This window comes from Solanum stenotomum, chromosome 6, assembly GCF_019186545.1.
Source record: "Solanum stenotomum isolate F172 chromosome 6, ASM1918654v1, whole genome shotgun sequence".
NCBI classification, from domain to species: domain Eukaryota; kingdom Viridiplantae; phylum Streptophyta; class Magnoliopsida; order Solanales; family Solanaceae; genus Solanum; species Solanum stenotomum.
Genome location: NC_064287.1, coordinates 6,911,112 through 6,937,765, shown reverse-complemented (window position 1 = coordinate 6,937,765; position 26,654 = coordinate 6,911,112). Strand labels below are relative to the sequence as shown.

At 35.2% G+C, this 26,654-nt stretch overlaps 1 protein-coding gene across 4 annotated transcripts in view; it reads right to left on the bottom strand.

Moving 5' to 3' along the window:
- LOC125869300 (phosphomannomutase-like) overlaps positions 1-26,654 on the bottom strand; it is a 99,062-nt gene that overhangs the window by 10,529 nt on the left and 61,879 nt on the right. For 3 of the 4 annotated variants that reach the window (XM_049549872.1, XM_049549869.1, XM_049549870.1), the window contains exon 2: positions 2,959-3,060. In XM_049549872.1, the coding sequence (XP_049405829.1) occupies positions 2,959-3,027 (69 nt within the window). In that variant the 5' untranslated portion in view covers positions 3,028-3,060. Of the gene's footprint in view, positions 1-2,958; positions 3,061-10,851; positions 11,397-26,654 lie in introns of those variants that run through there. The other variant, XM_049549868.1, reaches the window with a different exon arrangement.

The window sequence follows — 26,654 nt, the reverse complement described above, 5'->3', positions numbered from 1 at the left end:
ACTTTGGGCAATTTTCCGGCCAGATCTGGTTGGTCTCCGGTGACAAACAGTAGCACTGCTGGTGCGCTGTTGTTTGGCCGGTAGCTCGCCGGAGTCAGAGCTGGATCTCGCTGGTTGCTGTTGACCGGAGCTGCTGCTGTCGTGGGTTGTCGCCGGCTGCTGCTGCTGTCCGGTGGTTGCTGGTAGTCCTCGTCGGCTGCTGGACAGACGAAGAGAAAGAGGAGACGAAGAAGGAGAACGAAGGAGAGGGAATGAGAAAGAGAAAGAGGAAGAGGGGGACGGAGCAATCCCGTCGGAGCAGCGCTAGTGTCTCTCAGTTTCGCCGGCGTCGACGGAGAGAGAGGGAAATCCGTTGGGTTATAGAGAGAAAGCCGTTGGAGAGAGAAAGCAAGAGAGAGAAAAAAAAATGTATCTACTAATTGTATACTAATTCTCTAAAATCAAATGAAGTTCTTGTTTCCTGAATGATCATTTAAAGACTTTTTTGTTACCTGTCTTATATATCACTTAAAACACTTGGTCCCATTACAAGAATAGTCCAATTTTTCAAGACTTCTAATATATTTATCTACACCTTTAAGGAACTAAGTGAAGGCAATTTCATTTGTTTAAATTCTTGTTCTTCATGGACTCATCATCAACAACTTTCACATTTTGCTTTGGAGAAGTGGTCTTTGGAAGAGAAAGTATATGAATCAGCTCCTAATGTATAATTCTCACTCCAGAACATGATAACCTCTTTGAGTTCACTTTTTTACAATGAAAAAGCTTGCACCTCTTTGAATTCACTTACAAATTGTATAAATTGGATCACAGGGGGTATATGCTTGTTATTTTTATTGCTGGCTTTAACAAATATTGTTACGAAAAGCTATGAAAAGTGATTTCACTAGATTTATTCATTGTGAATTCACATTTTAATAAATATTATTTAAAGAGATGTTCATTGTTACATCTTTGTCGTATATTTTGACGGAAGGTGGATCTTTTTATCGCTAATAGCTGCATTAAAAAGTTTATGACACTTTTTTGTGTTATACACCAATTTTTCTTATTATACATCCTTTTTGTTGTGGACAAAATAATCTTTTTTCTCAGTAGGAAAATGAGTCTAGCAACAGCTCTAAAGAAAATATTTTACTACTGATGAAAGTAGTGCGTCTGCTATGAGCTGCTAAAATCCCCACATTCTTCTACCTCAACTTATGCTTCGGTTCTTGAAAAGGTAATAGCTCAATTGAGCAATTCTTTGTTTGCCACAAGCTAATAGCTCGAAACTTATGTGTGTTCTGAATAAAAGCCTATCATCTTTTTGGGAATAAGAAATGGTAGTCATGAATTTCATGAACATTGTGGAATCTTTGAAATCTTGCGAGACAACTAATGAATTCTCATTACTTTACTTTTTTATATATCATGTTAAATATCTTGAATATTCATCTGATTAGTCCTAATTATTTCATGGTAATATAATTGTTATTGGTTCATTTTTAAGAAAACGGGTGAATTTCAGTGCAGGGTATGAATCTTTGGTATCAAACTATTTGTGTTGTCACAATTTTGATACCTCTGTTATTGTTAAGGTAATAAGAGAACAACCTTTCTTTGAGCAACTTCATTCAATTATATCAAGTTTTCTAGTCAAATAAATTTAATTGAACAGTTCATAGATATCATATTTATTTTCTTATTGGTTAATAACATGAATTTGTTCTTTTTCACAGATCAAGAATTTGGAGTCTTAGGAACCTATTCACAAAGAATATGCAGATCAAGTATCAACAACTAAACTATTAAAGAACAAGTTGAAGACCATAGAGACCTATTCTAAATTTTGTTAAGAGTTGTTAAAAGATGTTTTCATTGGTACATAATTTTATATTTTGTTAGGTGTTGAATACTTGTATACTTTTTGTAATGTTAAGATTTGGTTCTTTGTATTTTACTATGAAATTTTATATAAATACTGATATTTCCTTTAAGATTTAGGTTCTTTTTATACGTCTTTAAAATAATAATCATATAATAACTAAATTCTGGGTTGAATTTTTTTAAACAATGAATGTAATATTCTTTCCGTGAAAGAATTAATAATGAACAGATTTACTAGTGTAATCTAATATTATAAACGACTAGAATGATAATTAGTGAAAGGAAATGCTAGTCGCAAAAAAATATATAACGACCGGATTTCATGTTGTCGTTAAATAATTTTAATGACCGGATGTGGAATCCGGTCGTTAAAACCGGTCGTTAACTTTTAACGACCGGTGACGACCGTTTTTATCCCAATTGTTATAGATTAATAACGACCGGAATAGGATCTTTAGCGACCAAATTTCCCCTCGCTAAAAGTGACTTTTCTTGTAGTGTAAATTTACTGTAAAATTAAACGAAGAATAAGAATAAGAACAATAAAAAATCATGACAATATTTTGAAAATAAATGTACAGGCTAGCAAGAATACACTAAATCATTCGACGGCACCTCAATCTCAAACAGGTTGGATTCAGCTACTAAATATACAAATCATCTATACCATTCTGCTCTATTCAAGCCCATCAAGGATGCAATTGTCCATAAAGTCAAATTAATCTACAGTGTTTTCAGTATGGATCTGATTTTCTCAAGTTCCTTAGGTAAAAAATATTGGAAAATATTTTCTTTAGAAACATAAGTTCCTTAAAAATGAGGAAACTGAATTGTCTAATGGACGTAGGGAAAACAAGTTCTAGATTTAGCATTGCACATTGATGTCTTCCAACACACCTTATCATTATCCCACCTCTGTACCCCTATCCCACCACACCACCCCCATCCTCCTGTTGCTTCGATTATATACAAATATTTTTAGAATAATATTTTTTTACTTGCATACCGAACACACCCTTAGTAACAGAAACAAAGGGAACAATCGAACTAAAGCAACAAATATAAGCAGGAGCAATCATACTATACCTTCCTGGGTGCTGTAAGAGTTCCATCAACATCGAACAGAGCAATTAAACCAGCTTTCCTTGCACCCATTTTGATCTTTCTATACTTGCCACCAACTCTTCACTGCATTCAACAGCCAAACATTCAACCTTATCAAGCTACACTTGATAAAACCAAAATAAAATCCAATACAAAGTTCACAAAGATGAAATGAAACAAATCAAATTATAGAATCGCAATATATAGTTGTACTAATTTGTACAACACAATGGGCAGTGGCACTTTGCGTACTCACTAGAAAGAAAGTATTCAACAAGACGACAACATGAAGCAAAATCAATTACAGAAAATGCAAAATTTACACCGATTGAAGAAGAGACGTGCAAGTGAGCAATTTTCCATGCTTTATTGTGCATTCATTGGCTTACCTCAACAAAATTGGCTCGGAGAATCTGACGCAGATTTGAGATCGAATTGCTTTGTTGAATTTATAATGTGGATATTGGGATTTGAGGGGTGGTTGTGTTCTTTTCACTCAAAGGCTGCCCACTTAAGTTTTTAGATCTATGTCCCAATATCCGTTGACTATATGTGGTTGGTTGGGACACATATTGCATTGTGTTGTATCGTATTATATTGTATAATTTGATGAATATAAAGTTTGGATATATATTATCGTTCTTCGTTGTTACATAGTGTCACACATTTATAATCTGATGATAAACTGTAACGTTCCAACCCACAAGTGATATTGTCCGTTTTGGGCCTAGGCCTGCCTGGTTTTAAAACGTGTCGCTAGTTTATAAGGTCTATTTACTTATATACCCAACATCTCTCATGTGTTTTTACCGATGTAGGTAGTGCAGAGCTACCCTAGGACAAGGGATGTCAAGGAAAACCCCTTCACCGGAAAACTACATTGCATATATAGGTCAAAATTTGATTTAATGAATATATATACCAGTGTTGACACATCTTGACATAAGTTGAAGGTTTAGTGTAGTGATTAAGGAGTTACAAGAGTTGTTTGAGGTTGTGTTCAATCTTTGATAGCAACATTTACTTTTTTACTTTTCTAATCTTAACCTGGGCGTTGTTGTCTAACCGTGAATTTAAACGATACTATACAGATTTTTGACCATGAATTTAAACGATACTATATAGATTTTTGGGACCATCAAAACTTTGAGAAATGAAACAACAAATAAGACATCTAAAATAAAGCAGTAAAGGAAAAACAGTGCATTATTCTAAAGGGAAAACATTTCGAAACTAACAAATTTCTTGACAGAGGGTACTCAAACAGAGGTAATTTTTAGCAATAAATCCATACTCAAATTGCGAACACACAAACAGATGATCCTAAGCTTTAGATAAGATTTTTACAGAAAACAAAAGCTTCAACTTAACAATAACTTGAGATGGCACAACCTTATGTCCACCTGGGCAAAAACAATTTTTTATCTCAAATGTGAAAGCTTTAGGTCAACAAATATTAACCATGAACACTATATAAAAGCCAGGGAAGAACAGTGAGCAACTTAAGAGGAAACATGGGAGTAAATGAACAAATTCTTTCACACGATCAGCTTGAGATGCTATACAACTGTATCTCGTAAAGCAGTAAGATGAAAACTTTGACAAAAATCAAATTTTAAACAACTATCTTTAGCTAAGATAAACTCATTTCGCGAAGGGAAAACATTTACCACAAGCATACGCAGTTAATCATGCAAACATTTGCGAGGAGTTGTGACAAAGTATTCAGAAGTAAGCTATGACACGACAACAAAGAAAACTCATTCAATACGATGTATAAAACGACGGTAATCCACATCGAATAACTACCAGTACAATTTATAAACAAAACAGGAGCAAATCACACATCAATTAGAAGCTTAAACCATTGAACCCAAAATCACAGGAAATATCACAAATTAAAACTAAGGGTTGCATATGGAGTAGGACTAAGAAAATAACAAACTAAGAAAAGTATGCAGTAATCCCAAGAACCAGAGTAGCCTTAGGCTAAAATAGAAACACATTTTGGACCAAGAAAGAAACTAAAAAAAAATATCACAGAGAAAATATTTTAGAGCAACAGACACTGAAATGGACTTGAAACTATACAAAACAGGATTCTCACAAATTAGAACTCTAACAAATGTCAACTACCAAGAAACAAAAACAAGGAACCAACATGCTAAAGAAAATACTACAACAAAGAAACTCTGGGAAGCAGTAGCTCTTTATAGGGAACACGAACTAATGCATTGACAAACACAAATTCGCATATTAGGACGATGAACCTTTACGATCAAAGAAGTTATAATGATTTATGACTATGATGTATATTACTAACAACAAGAGTGAAAGGAAGAATTGGATATTTTAAAGTGCTTCTCTCTAGGCGCACGGTAGTGCTATCGTATGCCTCGTCGGAATGCCAGCGCGGGGGAGGCCAAAAAAGGAACAGATTAAGAACAATGGTCAGAGGAAAGATCGAGCAGAGGAGAACCAATTCATAAAGAGCATTGAGAAGAGCGGAAAAGCAACAATAACTGTGGAAGACCTGGCAATGGCTGAGGATGCTAACTGGCCAGCTCTGAACATGAATCAGAGTACGATTAGGACTCCGATAATAGCCACGCATCCGGTAGGACCAGTCATGGTGACCCCCCTCCCACAAAGGGGGATGGCACCGAAGCTTAATGTTGGAACAGTAGCATCCGTACAAAAACAGATTCGAGGGCAGGACAGAGGTGTTGGTATGGAGATATATAGATCAGAACAACATGCTAGTAAAGAAACGACAGCCGTTGCGCAGAGGAAATTAGATTTAACACAACCAGCTGGGAACCCTCAATGGAACAATCTGTTCAAGGGGAATAAATTTGCGGCAAGAGGTATGCCACTGAAATTTGTGGAACCTGTAATCAAGGATGGAGAAAAGGTTATTGAACTGGACAAAGAGGAGATTGAAAAGGAGAATAGCAAATGGGAACAAGCTTGGATTGTGTATGTAGTTGGGGACTCCCCAACAATAGGGGCACTAGAGAGATTCATTGCCGCTGCCTGGAATTTTGTAACTAAACCAAAAGTATTTTATCATAATGATGGATATTTTTTGGTTTGACTTAACTCAATGGAAGGTAGGGATGAAGTTTTGTATCCAGGCCCATACACAATAGGGAATAAGCCAATGATTTTGAAGGCCTGGTCTGCTGAATTTGATTTCAATACTGAGGTGCTGCAAACTGTTCCGATATGGGCGAAATTACCTAATCTTCTCCTAAGTTGTTGGGGCGTGGATTCACTTAGTAGAATTGGGAGTGCACTAGGGATCCCACTATATGCGGATGAATGTACCACCCAGGTTGACAGGATATCGTATGCTAGAATCTTAGTGGAGATGGATGTCACTAGAGAGTTACCGGGGACTGTTAAGGTCCTGAACCCAACTGGTCGACTCCTAGAACAAAAAATGGAGTATGATTGGATCCCGAAATATTGCCCAAGGTGCCTAATTGTGGGCCATAGATGTAGACCTAAGCAAAAGTGGATGAAGATTACTGAAAAAATAGCAGAAAAAAAGTCTGGGTAAAGAAACCTGATGAGATAAACAGACTGAGTGAAGACAAAGTGAGCAACACAGAGAAACAAGTGGCTCAACAAAAAGGGAAAATGCAAATGACAAAATCTGAATTGCTAGGGGATGACGAGCAACAATGGACCCACGTGGTTGGAAAATCTACAAGGATGAGGACTACACAACTGTCTATACCAGGAGTGGTAACAATGGAGAATGACTTTGAGCCTTTAGCTGAAACCAGTAGCCAACACCTAGCCCAAGAGAAGTGTGGGGAGAGGACGCATAGGCAACATCTGGATACAGGTCCAATCACAACCCCCAATGTAGTTGACCACATGGAATATTAGAGGTCTAAATAAGAGCTATAAGCAGTCAGCGCTCAGCTTATTTATAAAAAATAACAAGATAGCACTTATAGCTGTCTTAGAACATAAGGTCAAAGAGGCAAATATTAGGAAGGTGGTGAATAAAGTGGCAAGAGGATGGGCTTACTGCCATAATCTGAATCACAGCAGTAGAGGGAGAATATTAATACTATGGAATCCTAATCTAGTGCATTTTAATGTCTCTTGCATGTCAGTTCAATGTATACATGGAATGATATCAGTGCCGAGGTTGGGTTGGAGCATCGAAGTTACATTTGCGTATGGGTTACACAGTACTGCTGACAGGGAAACTCTCTGGACTGAATTGAAGAACATCGAGAGGAACCAGCAAGGACCATGGATGTGTATGGGTGATTTCAATACCCCACTATCAGTTGATGATAGACTAGGTGGGAATCCAATCTAGGATGCAGAATTGAAAGACTTCAATGACTTCTTGCTGGATACTTTCATGGTAGTGTTAAAAGTCCATTGGTAGAAGGTTTACCTGGTCAAATGGCCATATTTGTAGCAGGATCGATTGGGCAATAGGCAATGCTGATTGGATGCTACAAGTTCCACATTTGGAAGTGAAAGTTCTTGACCCAGGATGCTCTGACTATTCGCCTTGACAGTGAAGAGCAGACTGACCATAAACCATTTAAGTTCCTAAATTGTTTGGCTGACCACGCGGAGTTCAAAGTAGTGATAAAGAAGGCATGGGAAATAAATACTTCAGGCCCTTTAATGATGCAAGTTTGGTGTAAATTAAAAATAGCTAAGCAAGGGCTTAAGGTACTCAACTCCAAAGATTACAAGCTAGCTGGAAGGAAAGTGAATGAACTCAGAGAAAAGTTGAGGGAAATAAAAAATTGCATGAGGGACCACCACCAATATCAAAACATGTTTGAGGAGGAGAAACTCATTAAGGAGCAAGTGGAAAAGTGGAGTAACATTGAGGAAAGCATTCTGCGACAGAAGTCTAGAGTACAATGGCTTAAAGTAGGGGACTCGAATACGGCATATTTCCATGCTAGTTTGAAGAGTAGGAATGCCCAAAATATTATCCATTGTTTGGTGACCGAGCGAGGGGAATGGATTCATAATAGAGATAACATCCAAGATGAGATACTTAGTTTCTATAACAATCTATTAGGAAGGTCGGCTGATCAATTACCAGCAGTTAATGTGGCTGTAATGAGACAAGGCCACTGTCTCACTAGACAACAACAACTTGACCTTATTGCACCTGTTACATCCGATGAAGTAGAGAATGTTCTAAATGGGATTGATGATTCAAAGGCACCTGGTTGTGATGGATATAATGCGCTATTCTTTAAAAAAGTGTGGCCAATTATTGGCAAGGATATCATAGAAGCAGTGTTGGAGTTCTTTAGCACAGGGGAATGCATAAGGCTATAAATTGTACTACTATTACCCTTATACCTAAAGTCCCAAATGCTTCTAGGGTAACTGAATTTCGACCCATCTCTTTTTCTTTTTTTTTTTATTTGCACCGGGTGTCCGAGTCTCTTTGAGCCCCGACTAATCCCGGGGGTGCACAGTCCCTCGGCAAGGAGTTTCCCGCAAGTGCACCACGGTTAATTCAGGTTTTACCCAGTCCGATGGCCCTCAGAAATTGTTTGCACCTAGTGGGTTTCGAACTTGAGACCTTGAAAGGGAGCAAACCCCAAGGCTCAAGTCAATTGCCAGCAGGCCAACCCCTGAGGGTTAGACCCATCTCTTTTTGATAAGGTAAAGGTTTATTGACCAAGTACCAAGAAGGTACCAAAACCAAAGACTGCTGGGAATATCCATACAGTCAATTACAACATTTCCCTAGCAGCTCCAAAAGCTCCATATATTGAATTTAGACCTATCTCATGTTGTACAATCTTATATAAACTGATATCTAAAGTCATCACAAGGCATATGCAACAAGTTATGGACTTCCTAGTAGACAATGGCCAGTCATCCTTTGTACCTGGAAGAGTGATTACAGATAACATTATTATGAGCCATGAATTGGTGAAAGGGTATGGTAGGAAAGGAGTGTCCCCAAGGTGTATGCTCAAGGTTGATAGGAGGAAAGCATATGACTCCGTGGAGTGGCCGTACCTGAAGCAAATACTCATAAGTATGAACTTCCCTGATGTGTTCATCAATTGGATAATGGAGTGCATTGTTACAGTGACTTATTCAATATCCATTAATGGACAACCTACTGCCCCATTTCAAGCAAAGAAAGGGTTAAGACAGAGCCACCCCATGTCACCCTTCATATTTGTGCTAGCAATGGAATACCTAACTAGATTAATGAAAATGCTGATAAGAGCCCCGGAGTTTAAGTTCCATCCTAAATGCAAGAGACTCAATCTTGTTCAATTGGGATTCGCAGATGACCTACTATTGTTCTGTAGGGGGAATGTGGCGTCTGTCCGGAGCTTGTTCTCTTGTTTTTCAAAGTTCTCACAGGCATCACGTTTGAATGCAAACGTTGAGAAAAGCTCCATTTATTTTGGAGGAGTGTGGCAGGCAGTGCAAGAGGAGATAGTGCAGCTACTAAGATTCTCAAAAGGGGAGTTGCCCTTTAGATATCTAGGTATTCCTCTAAGCACAAAAAAGACGAACATTGCCCAATATAAGCCTTTGCTGGACAAGATAATGGGGAAAATACCTTCTTGGACTACAAAATTTCTATCTTATGCAGGTAGATTACAATTGATAGTGTTGTTAGCCATACAAGTATTCTGGTCCCAAATATTTTCGTACTTCCTAGAGCAATATTGACACTAATTGATTCCTTGTGTAGAAGATTTTTGTGGACTGGTGGAATTTATATGTCAAAGAAGGCTTTAGTGGCTTGGGAAGTATTGTGCTGGCCAAGGACTGCAGGTGGCTTGAACATCCTGAGTGTGGCTCATTGGAATAAAGTTGCTATTGCAAAGCTGTTGTGGAACCTATGCAAAAAGGACACGTTATGGGTCCAATGGATGCATAGCTATCACATAAAAGGTAGGCCAGTGTGGGAGGTGCAGATACCTCAAGCATCGTGGGTGATAAAGGAGATTCTTAAAGCAAAAGATACATTTATTGAGGCAGGATATACAGAGGTAGATGTGGTGCATATGACTCAATTCTCAATAAAAAAGTTGTATGAAAGATTGAGGGGGGAGTATCAAAAGGTGCAGTGGAGGAGAATTATATGCAATAACCTTGGTGCTCCTAAGTGGTGCTTCATACTATATTTAATCATAAAGAACAAGCTGCTGACCAGAGATAGAGTTGGAAGATGGTGTGCTATCGATAACCTGAAATGCCCACTTTGTGAAGATGCGAATGAGAATATGGATCACCTGTTTTTCGTATGCCCATATGCCTCTATGGTTTGGGGTAAAATCTTGTGTTGGCAAGGAATTACTAGGGGGACTATGCCTTGGACAGAAGAGATAAATTGGGTTGTTCAGTATGCAAAAGGGAGGACTGTGAATGCAGAAATATACAGAATGTCGTTGGCATGCAGCACCTACAAAATCTGGCTGGAGAGGAACCAAAGAGCTTTTCAGGGGAGGAAAACTGAAGGACAGGTACAAATCAAGCAAATCATACAAGAGATACATGGGCGAGGCTCACTGCAGAATAGACCACAGTCGTTTGGCTAGTTTGAACTACTATCTTTAATCAATAGTTGAATAATTAGTCAAGAGATGTTTAAAAGGACAGTAGTTAGCAGATTTGGGAATGTCCAATTACTGCTAGTTTATCTGATTTGTAATGCTCACTTGGTAAATAAAATCTTTACTTAACAAAAGAATAAACAAGAGTGAAAGGAGCGTTACTAGCTAATACTCATCAGCCAGATTCCAACATATGAAGACAAAAATGAAGCTAAGAATGCATAAACAGAACGCATAAGAGAACTAGAAATTTAAACAAAATAACTAAGAAAGAATTTACCTCTTTCTGGGCAGCGACTGAGATGAACCAGCAAGAGAAAATTCCACCAACACGAGCTCGGCTCCGAAAGCAGAGAAGTTAGAAAGAGAGCTAAATTTCTAATTTTTGATGATTTTCTATGAATCCAAAATGCTCTTATGGGCCTTTTCGATGAGAAATCTCATATTTAGATAATGAATCTCTGTATCTTCTAGGGGAGGAAATCGTATCCCGAAAAAAGCCCCCTAAAACAGAGAAAAGAGATGGGTATTTATAGAGGAAAATTGGGATCGACTTGGAGGAAAACGGGATGGTTTTGGATGAATTCGGATAAGGTTGCTGACTCGATTATTCCAATTCCTTCCACAAATTTCAACAGAAAAGTGAAGAGAACGCTTGATTTCTTGAGAAGGACGATCCCAAGCCCGAGATGCTTCCACCTGGCTTGATTCGAGTACGATTGCTCCTACGAACGGATAAGGGAGAGGAAAGGTACGGGACTGGATCGATTTTGGTGGGCTGCCGGTTGCTGGGTTTTGTTTTTGGGTTCTTCGCGCGAGAGGAGAAGACGTATATGGGTTGTTCTTTGGCGTTGTACGCTGCTGTATTGCTGTTGCATTGTTCGATCTGTTTTGGGACGGGTTGATGGATATTTTCGGGTATTGGATTTGAAAATGGACTGGGTATATGGGTCATCCAAAGGAAATGAGAAAAATGCCCAATACTAAGGTATCTTAATGAGCAACTTTCATATATAGCAAACATAAAAATCATATTTGTATGTTATAGTTATAGTTTGCATAATTGCGCTTCATAACAAATTTTATGTTAGCTATAGAGCTTTTAATTTATATAATTTGCTACAAACATTCAATTTTATACAAATTGTTCAGTTTTGTATAAATTTATTTATACATTATAATTTGTATAATAAAATCTGTATTTGTATAATTATAAGTGTATGAGACGAAAATATATGTATTTGTATTTGTATATACATTTTTCTCTCGTTTTATACAAACACAAACGCATTTTATACCGAAATGTATAAAATGACTAATTGTATACCAAATATGGTTAATTGTATATCGAATCAGATGACAAGAAAAAAATGTTTGCTACGAATTACAATTAAAATAAACTATGACTATAGCATTTAATTTGAATTAATAGTGTGTTATTTCATACAATTTTTCCTATCTTAAATGGGTTCAAAAAGAGGTAAAAGAAACGACTAAATTTGTAATAGAAAAATGGCCATATGAATTGCAATTATGGCCAATGGAAATTAAGAACTTAGCCAAATTGAGTTTAATTGGTGATTCGGCTAAAAATTAAATAAGACGAATTAATGAGCTTCTTAATGTCAACAAAATAAAATAATTAACTTAATTATAAACAAACTAATTTAAAATATAAACTATCATATAACTAAACTTATTAACCAAATATTTAATTAAAAAAAAAAAAAATTTAGACGGTTTTCGAATATTCATAAACTATACTAATTAAAGTTATATAAAACATATACATTATTTAAAAATTATAAAAATGATAAAATTAATTAAAAAGAACTTGAAAAACATTTTGAACTTTATAAAAACTAATTATTTCAAATCGTTTGGAATTTAGGAAGCTCGATGATTAATTATATTATGGAGGTCCAAATTGGGTGTCAACAATTGTCCCTCGTTTGACTTGGATTGATGAAAGAAATTCGAGGCAAATGAAATTGACGAATCCAATTTTGTCCGACTACATCTTCATCCTTTCGAAATTTGGTACAGACTTTAGGAATTATGCCCGAACTCCGATATCGAGTTTCCTACATATCTCAGGCTATATTAGAATTCAGGCCACTTATAGTTTGATATGCTTGATTTAACGAACGACTTTGAAAGAATTCAAAAGCTATCCCGGCACCGAATTATGAAGGGACAAGAATGCTCGAGAATAAGATTTAAAAGAGAATGTTGGAGTACAGCCGAGTATTCAACATTGCTCCCACCTACATATCCTTAAACATTAGGAATCAGACTACTTGTAGTTCGACTCTATCGGTTAAAAAGAAAACTTAATATGCTAAGATAATCTTCGGTTGGTAAGAGTGACAAAATAAGTCGAATTATAAAAAAAAGGCTTACAATCTCTTAACTATGAATGTGGGGGCCTTCACACCCATAATTAAAAAGTTACACAGACATAATTTCCAAAGCTCTTGGTGTATTGTAACTTAAATTGGAAAGTTGCCTCTGGTGAGAGTGAAAAATTTTCCAAATGTGAAACAGAAATCGACAAACCCAAAGAAATACCCACATGCCTTTTGATAGGGGTATGATTTGATTGTGGTGGAAGTCGCTCCTCAGCGTCTTAAGAGTTTGACATTCCTCTTTAGACTGTGTCCCAGTTTGCTGCTAAGAAAAAGTTTCACGTTGTGCTGCATCCATTTTTATGTTATCCGCACCTATGGTTTGTTTTGAGAATTCATCCTTTTGGATACTCTCGACAAAGGCTGAAATAAAACTCATTAACATAAAATGAAATTCAAATGGGGAGATAACATCTTTTACCGTGCTAACACTTAATTGCCCTCCTTGAACATTTAACGTCAACTTCTTCCAATTTGATGTAAAGCAAATAAAGTTTGTATCTCATATTTAAAATATAATTCTTCAATGTACTCTTCCTTTGATAACGAAGTAATAAATAGACTGGCGTATTATGTTGATGATCTTCTTGATGTCGTTCTTATGGTGAAAATAGTGATGATGCTTCATTGGACAATGACGATGATGATGACGACTCTCTCGTGATGAATGAAGTTGGAGCTTCACCGGACTGTGAGATGAATATGATTTTCTCGCTATGCATGAAGATAGTACTTCCTTCACTACAAAAAAAACTGTGTTTAGCGACAGACAAAATCCATCGCTAAATAGCTTATTTCATCGCTATTTTGGTTTAGCGACGGAATAGCAACAGAATATTGCTCGTCGTTATATTCCGCATAGCTAACCATTTGGCGACAAAAAAATTGAATCTGTCGCAAATTTAGTGACGGATGCACGACGGAAGTTATCCGTTGGCAAGCTTAGCGACGAAAAAATTTGTCACTATTTTTGTAATATATGTCGCTGATTTTGTAACTTATTTCGTCGTCTCATCTTATTGGCGACCAAATTTTGTCACTAATTCCGTTGATAAATTTGTCTTTCTTTAGCAACAAAAAAATCCGTCATTGTATTTTAAATTTATCGCTTATTTTATATATTATTTCGTCGTCTCATCATATTAGGCAACAAAATATTGTCGCTAATTCTATCGCCATTCTTTAGCGACGAAAATAATTTGTCACAAATCCGTTAATATTTTTTTATTTGTGTAATATTTTAAATTCACACGTTCAAACACATTATATAATCACAAAATTAACTTAAATCATAGGAATTAATATTCTACAAGATCTAAAGTACATAGCTAAGTGCAAATTATATTACCAAGTTCAAAACATCCCTAAAGATAAATTTCAAGCAAAATATATGGCTGAAAGCATTTGCAAAAAATCTAGCCAACAAAACTAAGAGAGGCTAGAAAGCGACAATTATTCCTCAGAAATCGATGCACGATCCTCATTGATATTTGCTACAATTGGACCAGGAATTACAGGTGCAATAGTTGATGGATGGTTGGTAGGAGAGTCAGGCTGAGATGAGGCTAGAGAAATCAACCCACGTACATTCTCAACAAATATAGGAATCAAGTGATTAGTTAGTGAAGGAATCATTCGCATCACTAACCCATCCCTATTTTCTGTTGGTATTGACTGAGCATTTGGACATGGTGTTGATCCCGTAAAATCAAATCCATAAGAGACACGAAGATTTTGTCCATAAAATACTTTTGCTTGAGCTCCAAGACCATATATCCTTCTTTTCTTTTCCCCTCATGCTGCTTGTTAATATGATTGCCATTGATCAACATCACATTGAGTTTGTGTTTGGTTCTGTAATATTTCTTGATATTTTTCCTGCAAAAGAGAGTGATAATTAGTAAAATTCATTATTAATAATAATAATTGACACAACCAAACTCCACCAACAACAATGAGTACTTATGTATTTAAAAAATTAAGTTGCGTAAGAACAAAAACAACCATATTGACAAAGTTCACAAGAGTAATTTTCAAATGAAACCAACATCATATCAGTAGAATAATAACTAGATACAGTTGTGCAACAGAACTTGACTTTGGATGTTCGTGTCAGTCATCTCGATGGTGCAATCAAGGAATGTATCGGGCAGTTGAGACAAGCTAGAGTTGAGAAACAGAAAATGATTCGAGATGCTTTGGCAGAAAATATGAATTGGAATCTCAAAAAACTACACTTGAGAAATAACTACTTAAGCTCCAGATATAAGTGGAGGCTAGTAAAGCTGAAACGCCTACTTCTACTGATCATGATATTCTTGTCAAGCTTAAATGTCTAGAGAACGATAACACAACTCTCTAAATGGAACATCTCTCTTGTTCAGAAGTGTTGGAAATTATGATTATAAAGAGGGATTTAAGTACTGAAGCAGCAAAAACCGCTAGCAAGCAGCAGTTGAAAAACGTAAAAAGCTGACCAAATATGAAGCTGAGTGTTGAAAGTTACAGGCCATGGCTCGCAAATCACTCTCATTCAATGATCAATGATCTTCTGTTGTTTCATCTTTATATGTGGACTCTGTCATCGATAGTCAATCTGACAGTAGAGAGCGATTAAACACAGTCAGCAATGACGCCCTCAAGATGAGTAAACTGGAAACAAGAGAATATGAACCAAGTTACTCAAATTCAAGGGCTTTAGCACTCATTGCTACATTATTTGAAACTGCAAACAAGACACCTTCAGCAATATCTGATGATGTTCCTCATGATTCCCTCAATATTCAGAACACTTTGGCAGCATAATACAATTTCATTTCACAAAGGGTGGCCGAATTAGAACAAAAGCCGGAGAAGATTGAAGCAGAGAAATCTGAACTAGAGAATGCTTTAAACGTGAGTCAATATGTTCTTTAAGTTTCCTGTTTGCAACTTAAGGAAATTCAAACAAGGTTGGAAGGGCTGCAGAATAAGCTAGATATGGTAAAAGTGTCAAAAGAGTTGCATGTCTTTAAATATTGATTCTTTGAAGAAAAGAGTTGAAAGAGAAAAATCCTAGTCATAGACATGGAAGCTAAGTTTCTGTCGCGCCCCATTTTTCTCAAAACGGGTTCTGGTGCACGACCTAACGACTCTTTTGAGATTTGGGTGATGAAGAGTCGCCACCTAACGAAGTAAGGCGCGTTAGGGCACCTATCTAACCTAACTAAGTCTAGCTAAGGTCAATGAACCAGAGATCGGGTAAGGGTTCAAGTTACCTCGAGGGGAAGGTGTTAGGCATCCCTCGAAGTCCACAAATGTGGGTCCCGGCCGTGTCTCATGCAATATGTGGGGGTTACAAGTAGCATTTAAGGTCACTTCATTTATTAATTATTTTATTAACATGATTACTAGGTGATGAATAAATATTAAACAATTAAAATCAATTTATTTATTAATTTAATAAATTAAGCATGCAAAACTAGGTGATAACAACATTAAGCAATTAAGAGCACTTTAATTATTTTAATTAATTAGTTAAACATGCAACTAGGTGATAACATAATATTAAACAATTAAGGAAACTTTAGTTATTTTAATTAATTAATTGAGCATGCAAGACTAAGTGATAGATCAACAAATAAGGAGATAAGCGAGGAGATAGAAATTACACAAATAGATAGAATAAACAATTTTTATATTTATTAAACTACCCCAATTAATTATAACAAATAAAGGGAGAAAAGGAAAGGGAGACTCTAAAGGACTTTAGGATCAGCACTCGGCTTTTCTTTGTTTCGGTCGATTTCTCGTAGGGGCAGACAAAATCAAGGTTTGTCATTTAGACCGAGTCGATGTCATCATCTCCATAGGGCCTAAACTACCCTTACCCCACCACCGCATGCTTTACGTCTCTACGAGGTGCCTATCGTCCCCGCTTAAGGTCCAAGAGGCATTGGACTACTATTAGGGTGGGTTTAGACAAAAGATAAAATCCTAATAGGCCCACCTAGACACCAAGTCAAACAATTAGGACGACATTTAGCACATAAAGTCTCAAGTTGGCCTCTAAGTTTTGATTAACATGCTGGCAAATACAAGTAGTGTGAAGGTCGCATGCGAAGTGTGTGAACATGCAAACATTAACAATATAATTACTGAGTTTAGAGGGCAGAAAAGATATTACAAGTGTAAAAGTTTATTAGACTAACTTAATTAGTTATTGATTTAAAATGAGGCACTTTATAACAACGCAAAAGGGCAAAATATTTTTAAAAAACAGCAGCAGGTTATTAATACCAAAAAATTTAAAGGGCAAACAATTTATTATATGCTTGAAACGATCAATAGCTTATTGGGTTGAAGAGCAAATAATTACGATGCAGAATTGACTATGTTGAGCAAATTAGTATGCATAGAGGGCATTATTGATTTTATCATATAAGTGTTAGAACTTAATGTATCACAAAAAAAACAGTACCACCCATAAAAATGTAGTTTAGTGATTTTACATGCTGAAAATTAGTTAGTCTATTCTTAGCGGCCACAAAAATAAATGATATAGCAGAATATCGTATCACAACATGCATTTAGTTACTCAATATGCTGAAATCATTAAAACCTACAGACATGCTATCTAAATGATCATGCTAAAATTATTATCAAAACTAAAGTATTCTCTATATAAAGATACAATAATATTTAGAAACCTATAGGCATGATTTCTAAGTGTGAAAATTAAAAGTATTAAAGCTCTTATAGGCATGATTTCTAAACCCCAATTAATACATAAAAATAAAACTAATCTTCAATAGCGTGATTTTAAAAAATGCCAACACATTGCAACATTCCGATTCTCTAGGTGCAAACATGCTGAAAGTAAGACATTTGAGAAAACCTATAGGCATGAACTCTACAATCATTAAAATTGTTTGATTAACTTACAAGCTGAAAATTATTATCAAACATAGACACAACTTCTGAATAAGTTTTAATACTATTCATAAACATATAGACGCGGAATCCTATTTTGTTTATAAGCATTAATTACTTCCTAATAAAAAAAAACTGACGGATTAAGATATACAAAGGAAACATACAAAAATTATTATTTTACTATATATAACAAGATCATTGCTTTTCTTTATTTTATTAGAAATAATGAGGAATGAATAACAATTGAATCACTCCTATAGGCATACTTTCTATGTGAATTGATATGGAAATTAATTAAGCCCTCACGTTAACAGAGGGTAATTAAGACAGACACAATTCAAAATCTTTCATTTTCAGATTCATTAGCATGCTAAAAATATAAAACACATAAAAATTAAGATCTAGGATATTAACACTTACATAAAGTTGGCTAACTCTTATTGATTCGAGATAGTTAATTAATAAACTAACAAGACGAACAAATAGTTGATTTTAAGTGGATTATTTAAGCAATTTCGACATACTGCATATTTAGTAATAAACAAATTATCTGTAACAATCACACATAACAAAATAAACGAAGAAAACATTTAGCACGTATATCCCTTCCCCCCCTTAGACGATCCCCCAAGTTGTAACATATATAGGAGAGAGAGTTAAGAGTTTACAAATTATTACAGAACGATGACAAGAAAAATAAAACAAAATAATAAAATAGTAAAAATATGAAATCAGCCTGTCTATCTTTCTCTATTATGGCGACTCTTCATATCTTGAGCTTCTAGTTTAATCCTGCTAAACCAAAGAAAGGAATACTACGAGTGTATATAGATATAACAAAAGCAAATATTATTTATAAGATCAATTATATAGACATAATCATGAAGCAAACACATAGTCATATTAAAGCACATAATGAAAGGAGATGGAGATATAAAAAGGACATGGGTGCTTCCTTCGTTTATGATTATCCAATTTTGGGGCTTATGCATAATAAATAAGTAACTAAATAGTGATGCAAGAACAAAAGTAAATACGTGTATGAAGAGTACCAACCAGTTAAACAGTTAAAATATATCAACAATGAAGACGAACTTAATCCGAAGAACGACCCGAACACAGCAAACAGCAACACAGAGAGAAGCCTTTATGTTTACCGGAAAACTTAATTTTTTTTTTAAGAGTAGAGAGAGAGCAATATTATTTTTTACTTAGAATTAGAATATGTGAGCAAGTTAGGACGTGAGTAAATGTATGAATGTGTAGAGATGTCCGGATGAGAGTAATGTGTGAATGTCCAGAAGTGATTATGAGAGTCCCTTTTTATAGTCACTAGGTACGGGCAAGTAAGGAAAGGAAGATGAAAAGGAATAATTAAAATATTTTCCTTATTTTAAAAGTTGAATCAGATTTATTTTTGACTTATTCTTACCAAATATAAGAGTAGCCAAATAAGACAAGGATCATAAATTATAAAGCAGTAGGCCAAGAGCAATGGCCAGCACAGAAAAATATTAATTTTCTAAGTCAAATATCCACCTAATACTAAATTATCATAAATAAAACACGTAAGAATCTATTTTGGACAAGAATTAAGGGAGGAGGGATCAATAATATAGCAAAGAGAGGCACACAATAAGGAAGAAGAATAAATTAGGAGCAATATTATTTTCCTTAAATAATGGAGAGCTAAAAATAATATTATTTTACCAAATATAAACAAATTAGGATCGGTCAATTTTAATTAAGGTAGCACGAATCAATTAGCATAAATTAATGCAATTAAGCCAAAGTGGACAACTACTTTAAAGGACAAAAAGATACAGCCCACCATAAGTTATAATAGTGATAAGCTAACATATTTAATATATACTTGCCATACATAATTAAGTCATAAAGCTATTACCGGCAATTTGCTCACAATGAAACCAACATCAAACCTTTGATATCAATACCAACAGATCCATTTAGACATATTTTACAATATATAACTTATGAATTTATATACTCAAAGCACTAAAACCGACAGATATATATTTGACACAATATTACCGAATAAATTTTAACTTCCTGCAATATACTTACCTTGTGACCTCCCAATATAGTTGTGAATATACAAAATAGACCACCAATGGTCATAAACAAAATTTATTCAAGCTAAGTAAGGAAATAGTCAATCCAAAATCTAGCGTGATTAGAGGAATCAATAATTACTATGCCATGACATGTTAGCCGTTACAAATAACATCCGCACATTAAGTCATAATTAGGCAGATTCAGGAACAAAATAAAAGGAAGACAGTAAACATAATCGATGCACAAGCATTATGAGATGATTAGAAGTTAATAGTCAAATTTAAAATGAACTCATGGAATAACTCAATGGCCCTCAAAACAATAATAAGCTATAACAAATGCAGGTGAATCATGAGCATCAATATCAAATCATTTGCTTAACTCAAACAAGAATCACACCAATTCATACTTAAAATAAGACTGACAACTATTTTGATTTTATCTCAACAATATAGATGAAATTAAGGAGATTCATTAAAAATGAGTAGTAATTTAAACAAGGGCAAACCCGGACGGATCTGACGAGATCCGTCTTGTACGAAAACTACAGCACTTTGACTTCGCCAGAATCTCGTGAGGCTGCTCGATTGTTGTTTTCATTCGTAACTGCTGCTGCTGGTCCTGCTCGCTGTTGGAGATGAGAAAGACGATGGAGCAAGGAGAGAGAAGCGACGAAGAGAGGGAGAGAGGGGTGGCTGCCGGCGTTTGTTGTTCTCGTCACTGGCGGCTGCTGGTGGTTGCTGCTCGGAGCAGCTGGAGCTGCTTGCTTCGCCCTCTTCGCTGCTGGCCAGGGAGAAGGAGAGAACGGAGAAGAGGCGAGGGGAGAGAGATGGAGTCCAATGGCTGCCTCTTGAGGTGGCGATCTTCGCCGGAGACGGATGGGAAGGAGAGAGAGAGAGGCGGCTGCTGGAGAGGGAGGGGAATGAAAAAAATTTAGAGGTTAGGTTCTTTTAGGTTAAAATTAGGAAGTGAGGGTAGGTTTGATCTGGGCTGTTGATCGATTTCGAGATGAGAGGATGAGATTAAAATAAAAGAAATCGACGGCTGGATTAAAGAAGAGGTTTTAAAATCAGATTAGAAGATTGAAATTGGAATGGCTAAAATTGCAATAACATGGCTAGAATTGAAATGAAAAGGATGACTACTATTAAAATGAAATTGGATTTGAATAGGCTAGAATTAAAAGGAATTAGAATAAAATAGGCTAAGATTTAAATGATTTGGAGAATTAGGAATTACTATCCAATTATATAAAATACTACACTTTTAAAATATTTCCATAGATATTATACACATCTAATTTCTTAAAACATTTAAATAGGTAATTATTCCGAGTTGAACTATCGATAAATGTAAAAAATAAAATAATTTAATTAATAAATACAATAATTTTTTATAAATCAAGCTTTACTAAAAACAATTTTTAGACAAAATCAACTAAGATTTTAAGCTCGAAATATGTTTTTTTAAAAACACGTTTAATCGAATAGCATTCCAAAAAGGTTATAGGTCGGTCAAAATTGGGTGTCAACATGTTGGGAATTACAAAACGAGCTGCAAATATTCCTGGTGGAGGATCAGTTGTTGATATAGCAAGAGGAGAACTATGGAAGTTACTCTAGAAGATTTCCTAATACACTACTTTGGCTGATCTCCCTCTTTTTATTTAATCCATTTCAGTAGATTTTTGTATCCATTTCTAGTTTCCTTTCTCCAGTTAACTACATTCTTGAGAAGCAATAACTATCCCCTAACCTTTCAAGAGTACATTTCCAGAGCTAGTAATAGAAAATAATAGAAGCTACAAACAGAAATAAAGGGAAAGCAGCTGCAACTTATTCCAATCAAAATCAATATAGACAATAACAATGAAGCTCAAAAGTGAAAAATGTTTGCTAGATTGAGATAGAGAAATTTATCTTGATTTGTATAAAATAAACACAATAACAATATAAAATCAAGACATCGAGTTCACAAGAAATCTCCATTCCCTTTTGAAGTGATGTCGCCAAAAGGGGCAAGAAACTATCCGATTTTTCAACCACTTAACAAATTATAAAAGCTTCATGTCAATCATCATAAGGGAATAGAGAAAACCAAGTCCGACAAGAGGAATGGAAAGAATCTGAATGAAATCGATAATACTAAAACACCACTTAAAAAAATTAAACATGAATAAATTTTCGTTTGTCACAACGAAGGTTCAGCACGCAGAGAGAATCTTAAGTAGATGCAAGTACATATGATCAATGTTCACCATTCTCCTAAACTATTTGAGGAGTAAGAAGAGATATATGTAATTACTTGGATCATTAACTCATGTGTTATCAGTAGTAAGAAGAGACATAATGAGCAGTGGACCAAGTCTAAAAAGAACACAAGATACTCACAACACTACTGATATGTTTAAATCTTTGAATTGCACCTCTGTAACACTCATACCCAAAGTTCAACATCTCAATACCATTAGAGACTACAGAACAATCGAGGAAGTTCTAATACTACTGGTTCTGAAGGAAAAAAGGTTGTAGTTATACAGAACATATTAAGCAGCAATGTTTACTATATTAAATCATAATTTTTAAATTTGCAAGAGTTGGACAATGCAACCAATTACTCATGTAAAAGGTAATGAAAGGCATCAACAATCACATAAAGAAGAGGCATCGACAATTCAACATAAAAGCATATAGAATAGAGATACAACGAAACATATAATTAAAATAGATTTACTTGAGTTTAAAGACTTTACCTAAACAAATCTTCAAAGATTTTACCTTGAATTTCCTTGAGTTTCAGCCAAATCTATAAAAAAAATTATCAAATCTATGAAGAAAATTGAAAGAGTTAAAAAGAAATATCTTTTGATTTTCAAAGAAATATGAAGTTTGAGTGTTGAAAGTAGAAAAAAATTATCTTTTGATAAATCAACAGTGATGAAGAAGCGTCTAAGCAACAGCGACAAGTTTCCAGCAACGATGAAGTAGCGCCCAAGTAGCAGCGACAAGTTTCCAGCAATGATGAAGCAGCGTCCAAGCAGCAACACTTGATTTCCAGCAATGATGACGCAGCGTCCAAGCAACAACACCTAATTACCAGCAACAATGAAGCAATCATGTCATTGATACAAGAAAAAACAACAAATATGTATTACAACGAAGTGAAACATTAATCTACACAAAACAAAAAGTTAAGTAAGTATCTAAAATGTACAACTTTAGTTTAATACACTCTTCAATACTAACAAGTCCTCTTCTATAACTAACTATTATATCTCTAATTAAGTAGGGTGCATTACCTTTTTCCCACTCAAATACCTATACTTATTTGTTCACATACAAAAATAAATAAACCTATCAGTTATGTCCACTATAAATTTCTAATTTCAAATTCATCTTAATAAAAGACTTGTTTGAATCTCAATATCCCAAAGAGTGTCACATAAATTGAAATGAAGGAGTAGTATTTTTGTTGAAATATTTACATAAATAACTATTATTGGGTCTAACTAACAATCCATATCAGTAACTCTTCAAAAATCAAGAGCACCCCATGATACCATATAGATCTGCAAGTAAAAATGAAAAAATAAAAAAGGGGGTGGATTCAAAACTCGAAAATTTGAAGATAAAAATCAAAAGTTAGAGTACTAAACTATTCTTCAAATATGGATATTCACTTTTAGAGAATGAATCAGAGAAACCTATTGTCAAATTAGCCATACAATTGAATGAATCAAAATGGGTCTCCACTCAAAAAATCATATGACAAGCAAACAAAAACAAGAATAACAACATCAAAATCATTGTTACAAATAGGAAAAAAAAGGAATGCTTACATAACAAACAAAATAGAGATGATTGCTAAATTGTTATTCTACAAGTAAAAGACAAACAAAATAGAGCTGAAATAGAGAGAATACTTACTCAAATTTGTGAAATTTCAATTTTTAACTTTAATTAACTCACCTTCTTCCAAGATCTACAAACTCACTTAACAAAAAGGTTTCTCACTAAGCAGGTGGGTGGGGAGCAGCTAGATGTCCTCCGTGTGAGAGACGCTTCTCACTCTCACACTTAAGATTTTCTCATTCTCACACTCTAAGAGATGAGAAGTTTTGTCACACTCTCTCTCTCTCTCAAAATGAGGGAAAAGTGTTAAGTTGAGAGGGAAATATTTGAGCCCTAAAAAAATTTGGGTAAAAATTACCGATGATTTTAGCGACGGATATGCGTTTTGTCGCTAAATATTTCATTATGATTTAAGAGAAATTAGCCTACGACCAAAATATTTGTAGCAAGAAATAAAATAACACTAGCGACAAGTTGGTTCGTCGTTAAATCTGTCACTAACAAATTATCAATTTTGTCATCAATCGTATGTTGCTATTTCTGTAGGCAAATAAAGGCTCCAAATTTTAGCGCCTAATTTTAATGATAAATTTGAATTTTTGTCGCTAATCCGTCGCTTTTGAAGATCCTAATATTTTTTTTGATATTTTAGCAACCAAATGAGTTTCCCGTTGCTAATCCGTCATTATTTAGTGACAAAATATTGATTGTCGCTGAAATCCGTTGCTAAATGCTATTTTTTTTATAGTTCTTGAGAATCGCAATTGATGATGATTTTCTCGTGATGCATGAAGATAATAGTTCCTTGAGTAATGCAGCGAATGATGATATTTTCGTGATACCTGAATTTTCTCGCGATGCGTGAAGATAATACTTTCTTGAGAACCGCAGACGATGATGATTTTTCTGTGATGTATGAAGATAATGCTTCCTTGAGAACCGCAACAGATGATGACTTTTCTGCGATGCATAAAGATAATGCTCCCTTGAGAACTGCAACAAACGATGACTTTTCGCGATGCATGAAGATAATGCTCCATTGAGAGAACTGCAACAGGTGATGACTTTTCCGCGACGTATGAAGATTTTTCTCGCGATACATAAAGATTTTGCTCCCTTGAGAATCGCAGTAGATGATGACTTTTCCGCGATGCATGAAGATTTTTCTCATGATGTATGAAGATCTTTCTCATGATGCATGAAGATAATGCTTCCTTGAGAACCGCAACAGTTGATGACTTTTTCCGTGATGCACGAAGATAATGCTCCCTCTGGGTGATGACGTTGATGCTCCATTGATAGGATGATGATTCTTTATTGATGATCCATTGACAGGATAATGTTGATCCATTGGCAGTATGATGTTGATCCTTTGATAGGATGTTGCTGCTACATAGTAAGATGATATTTCATCGATGAAATGACGATGATGTCCCTCTGGGTGATGGTATTATCTCATTTGATAATACTGTAGAAATATCTCTCTGGGAGATGGTATTATCTCATTTGATAGTACTGTAGAAATGTCCATCCGGATGGTAAAAATGATGTCTTCTGGGTAGTTCACATTATCGCGTCTTATATCGACGGAATTCGTGAATATTCTTCAAATGTTCTTGATGCTGAAAAATATAATCTAGTGTCATTGAAGATGCTTGTATATGTTGAGAGTGATGCTTTCACTTATTCCTATTTTGAACACTTTGTTTTTGTTGTGACTCATGTTTTGATGGGAATTTGAACGAGGTATTGTTGCTCGTATTCTGAACTCTTTCTTTTTCTTCTGAAAAACTTCAATGACTTTCCTGCATCCACATGAAAGTTGTCAATTTTGGGGAGCTCCTCGCCCTTTTGACTTCTCCATATTCGTTGAATGGAGGAATATGATGAACTTGAGGCAATCTTATAGACCTGCATCCACAGAAAAATTGTGAGTTTTTCAAAATAAACTAATATGTGTTCACTTCTTTAATCGCTTTCTCCTTGTCTTGCTATTTTCAGTTGATCACTCTGATCACTTGCTTCTCGATAGACAAGACAAAACATTTTATGCAAAAATATTTGAAACATACAGGTAAAGTCTTTAAGAAAAAGGTTTTCAAAAAGCTGTAATTGAAAAGGTCACTGTCAAGTATCATATCACGTCAAGCTTAGTAAACGCATTTGGGGTTAATGTTTCGAGATCTTTCAGACAACTTGTTGGAAAGTTTCTGAAGATTGTTAAAGTTTGGGCGATCTGACTATTGAAATGTCAAAGATTATTGAAGTTGTCTTCTTATCTTAAAACAACGTTGGGGATCACTTGAAGTTAACTTCTGATCATGGTGGAGCTATTCACAATTGTCTTAAATCTCTAATGAAGCTGTGATGAAATTTTTGAGGTCATTCTCAAAAGAATTTGTCCAGTTAATTGTCTTGGCGTATCTTGAACCATTGATGAACGAATCATGGAATTTTTGAGATCTTCTTAAAATTTTTGTCCCATTTACAATTCTCAACGTAACTTTAGTATTGACTTGTTGGAGAGATCTTCTTTTTGAGAATTTTTGAGTCCCTCTCAAAAATTATGTCCCAGTTTCTATTGTAAAGAAAAATAGAAATCTTACGGGAGATATGACCGAGTCGTTGTGGCGCCTACGTATTTTGTTGAGGGAGGAATCATGGAAAATGTAGTTCCCCTTTCGAGGATTAATAGAAATAGGAAATTTTGATAAGGAAACGATCGAGGTCAATACAGACTACCTAAGTATCTCGTTCTTGAGAATTCAGGTCGAACGTAGTTCAAGTACAAAAGAAAACATTAATAAGGGATAAATGGGTTACCGAGGCCGACA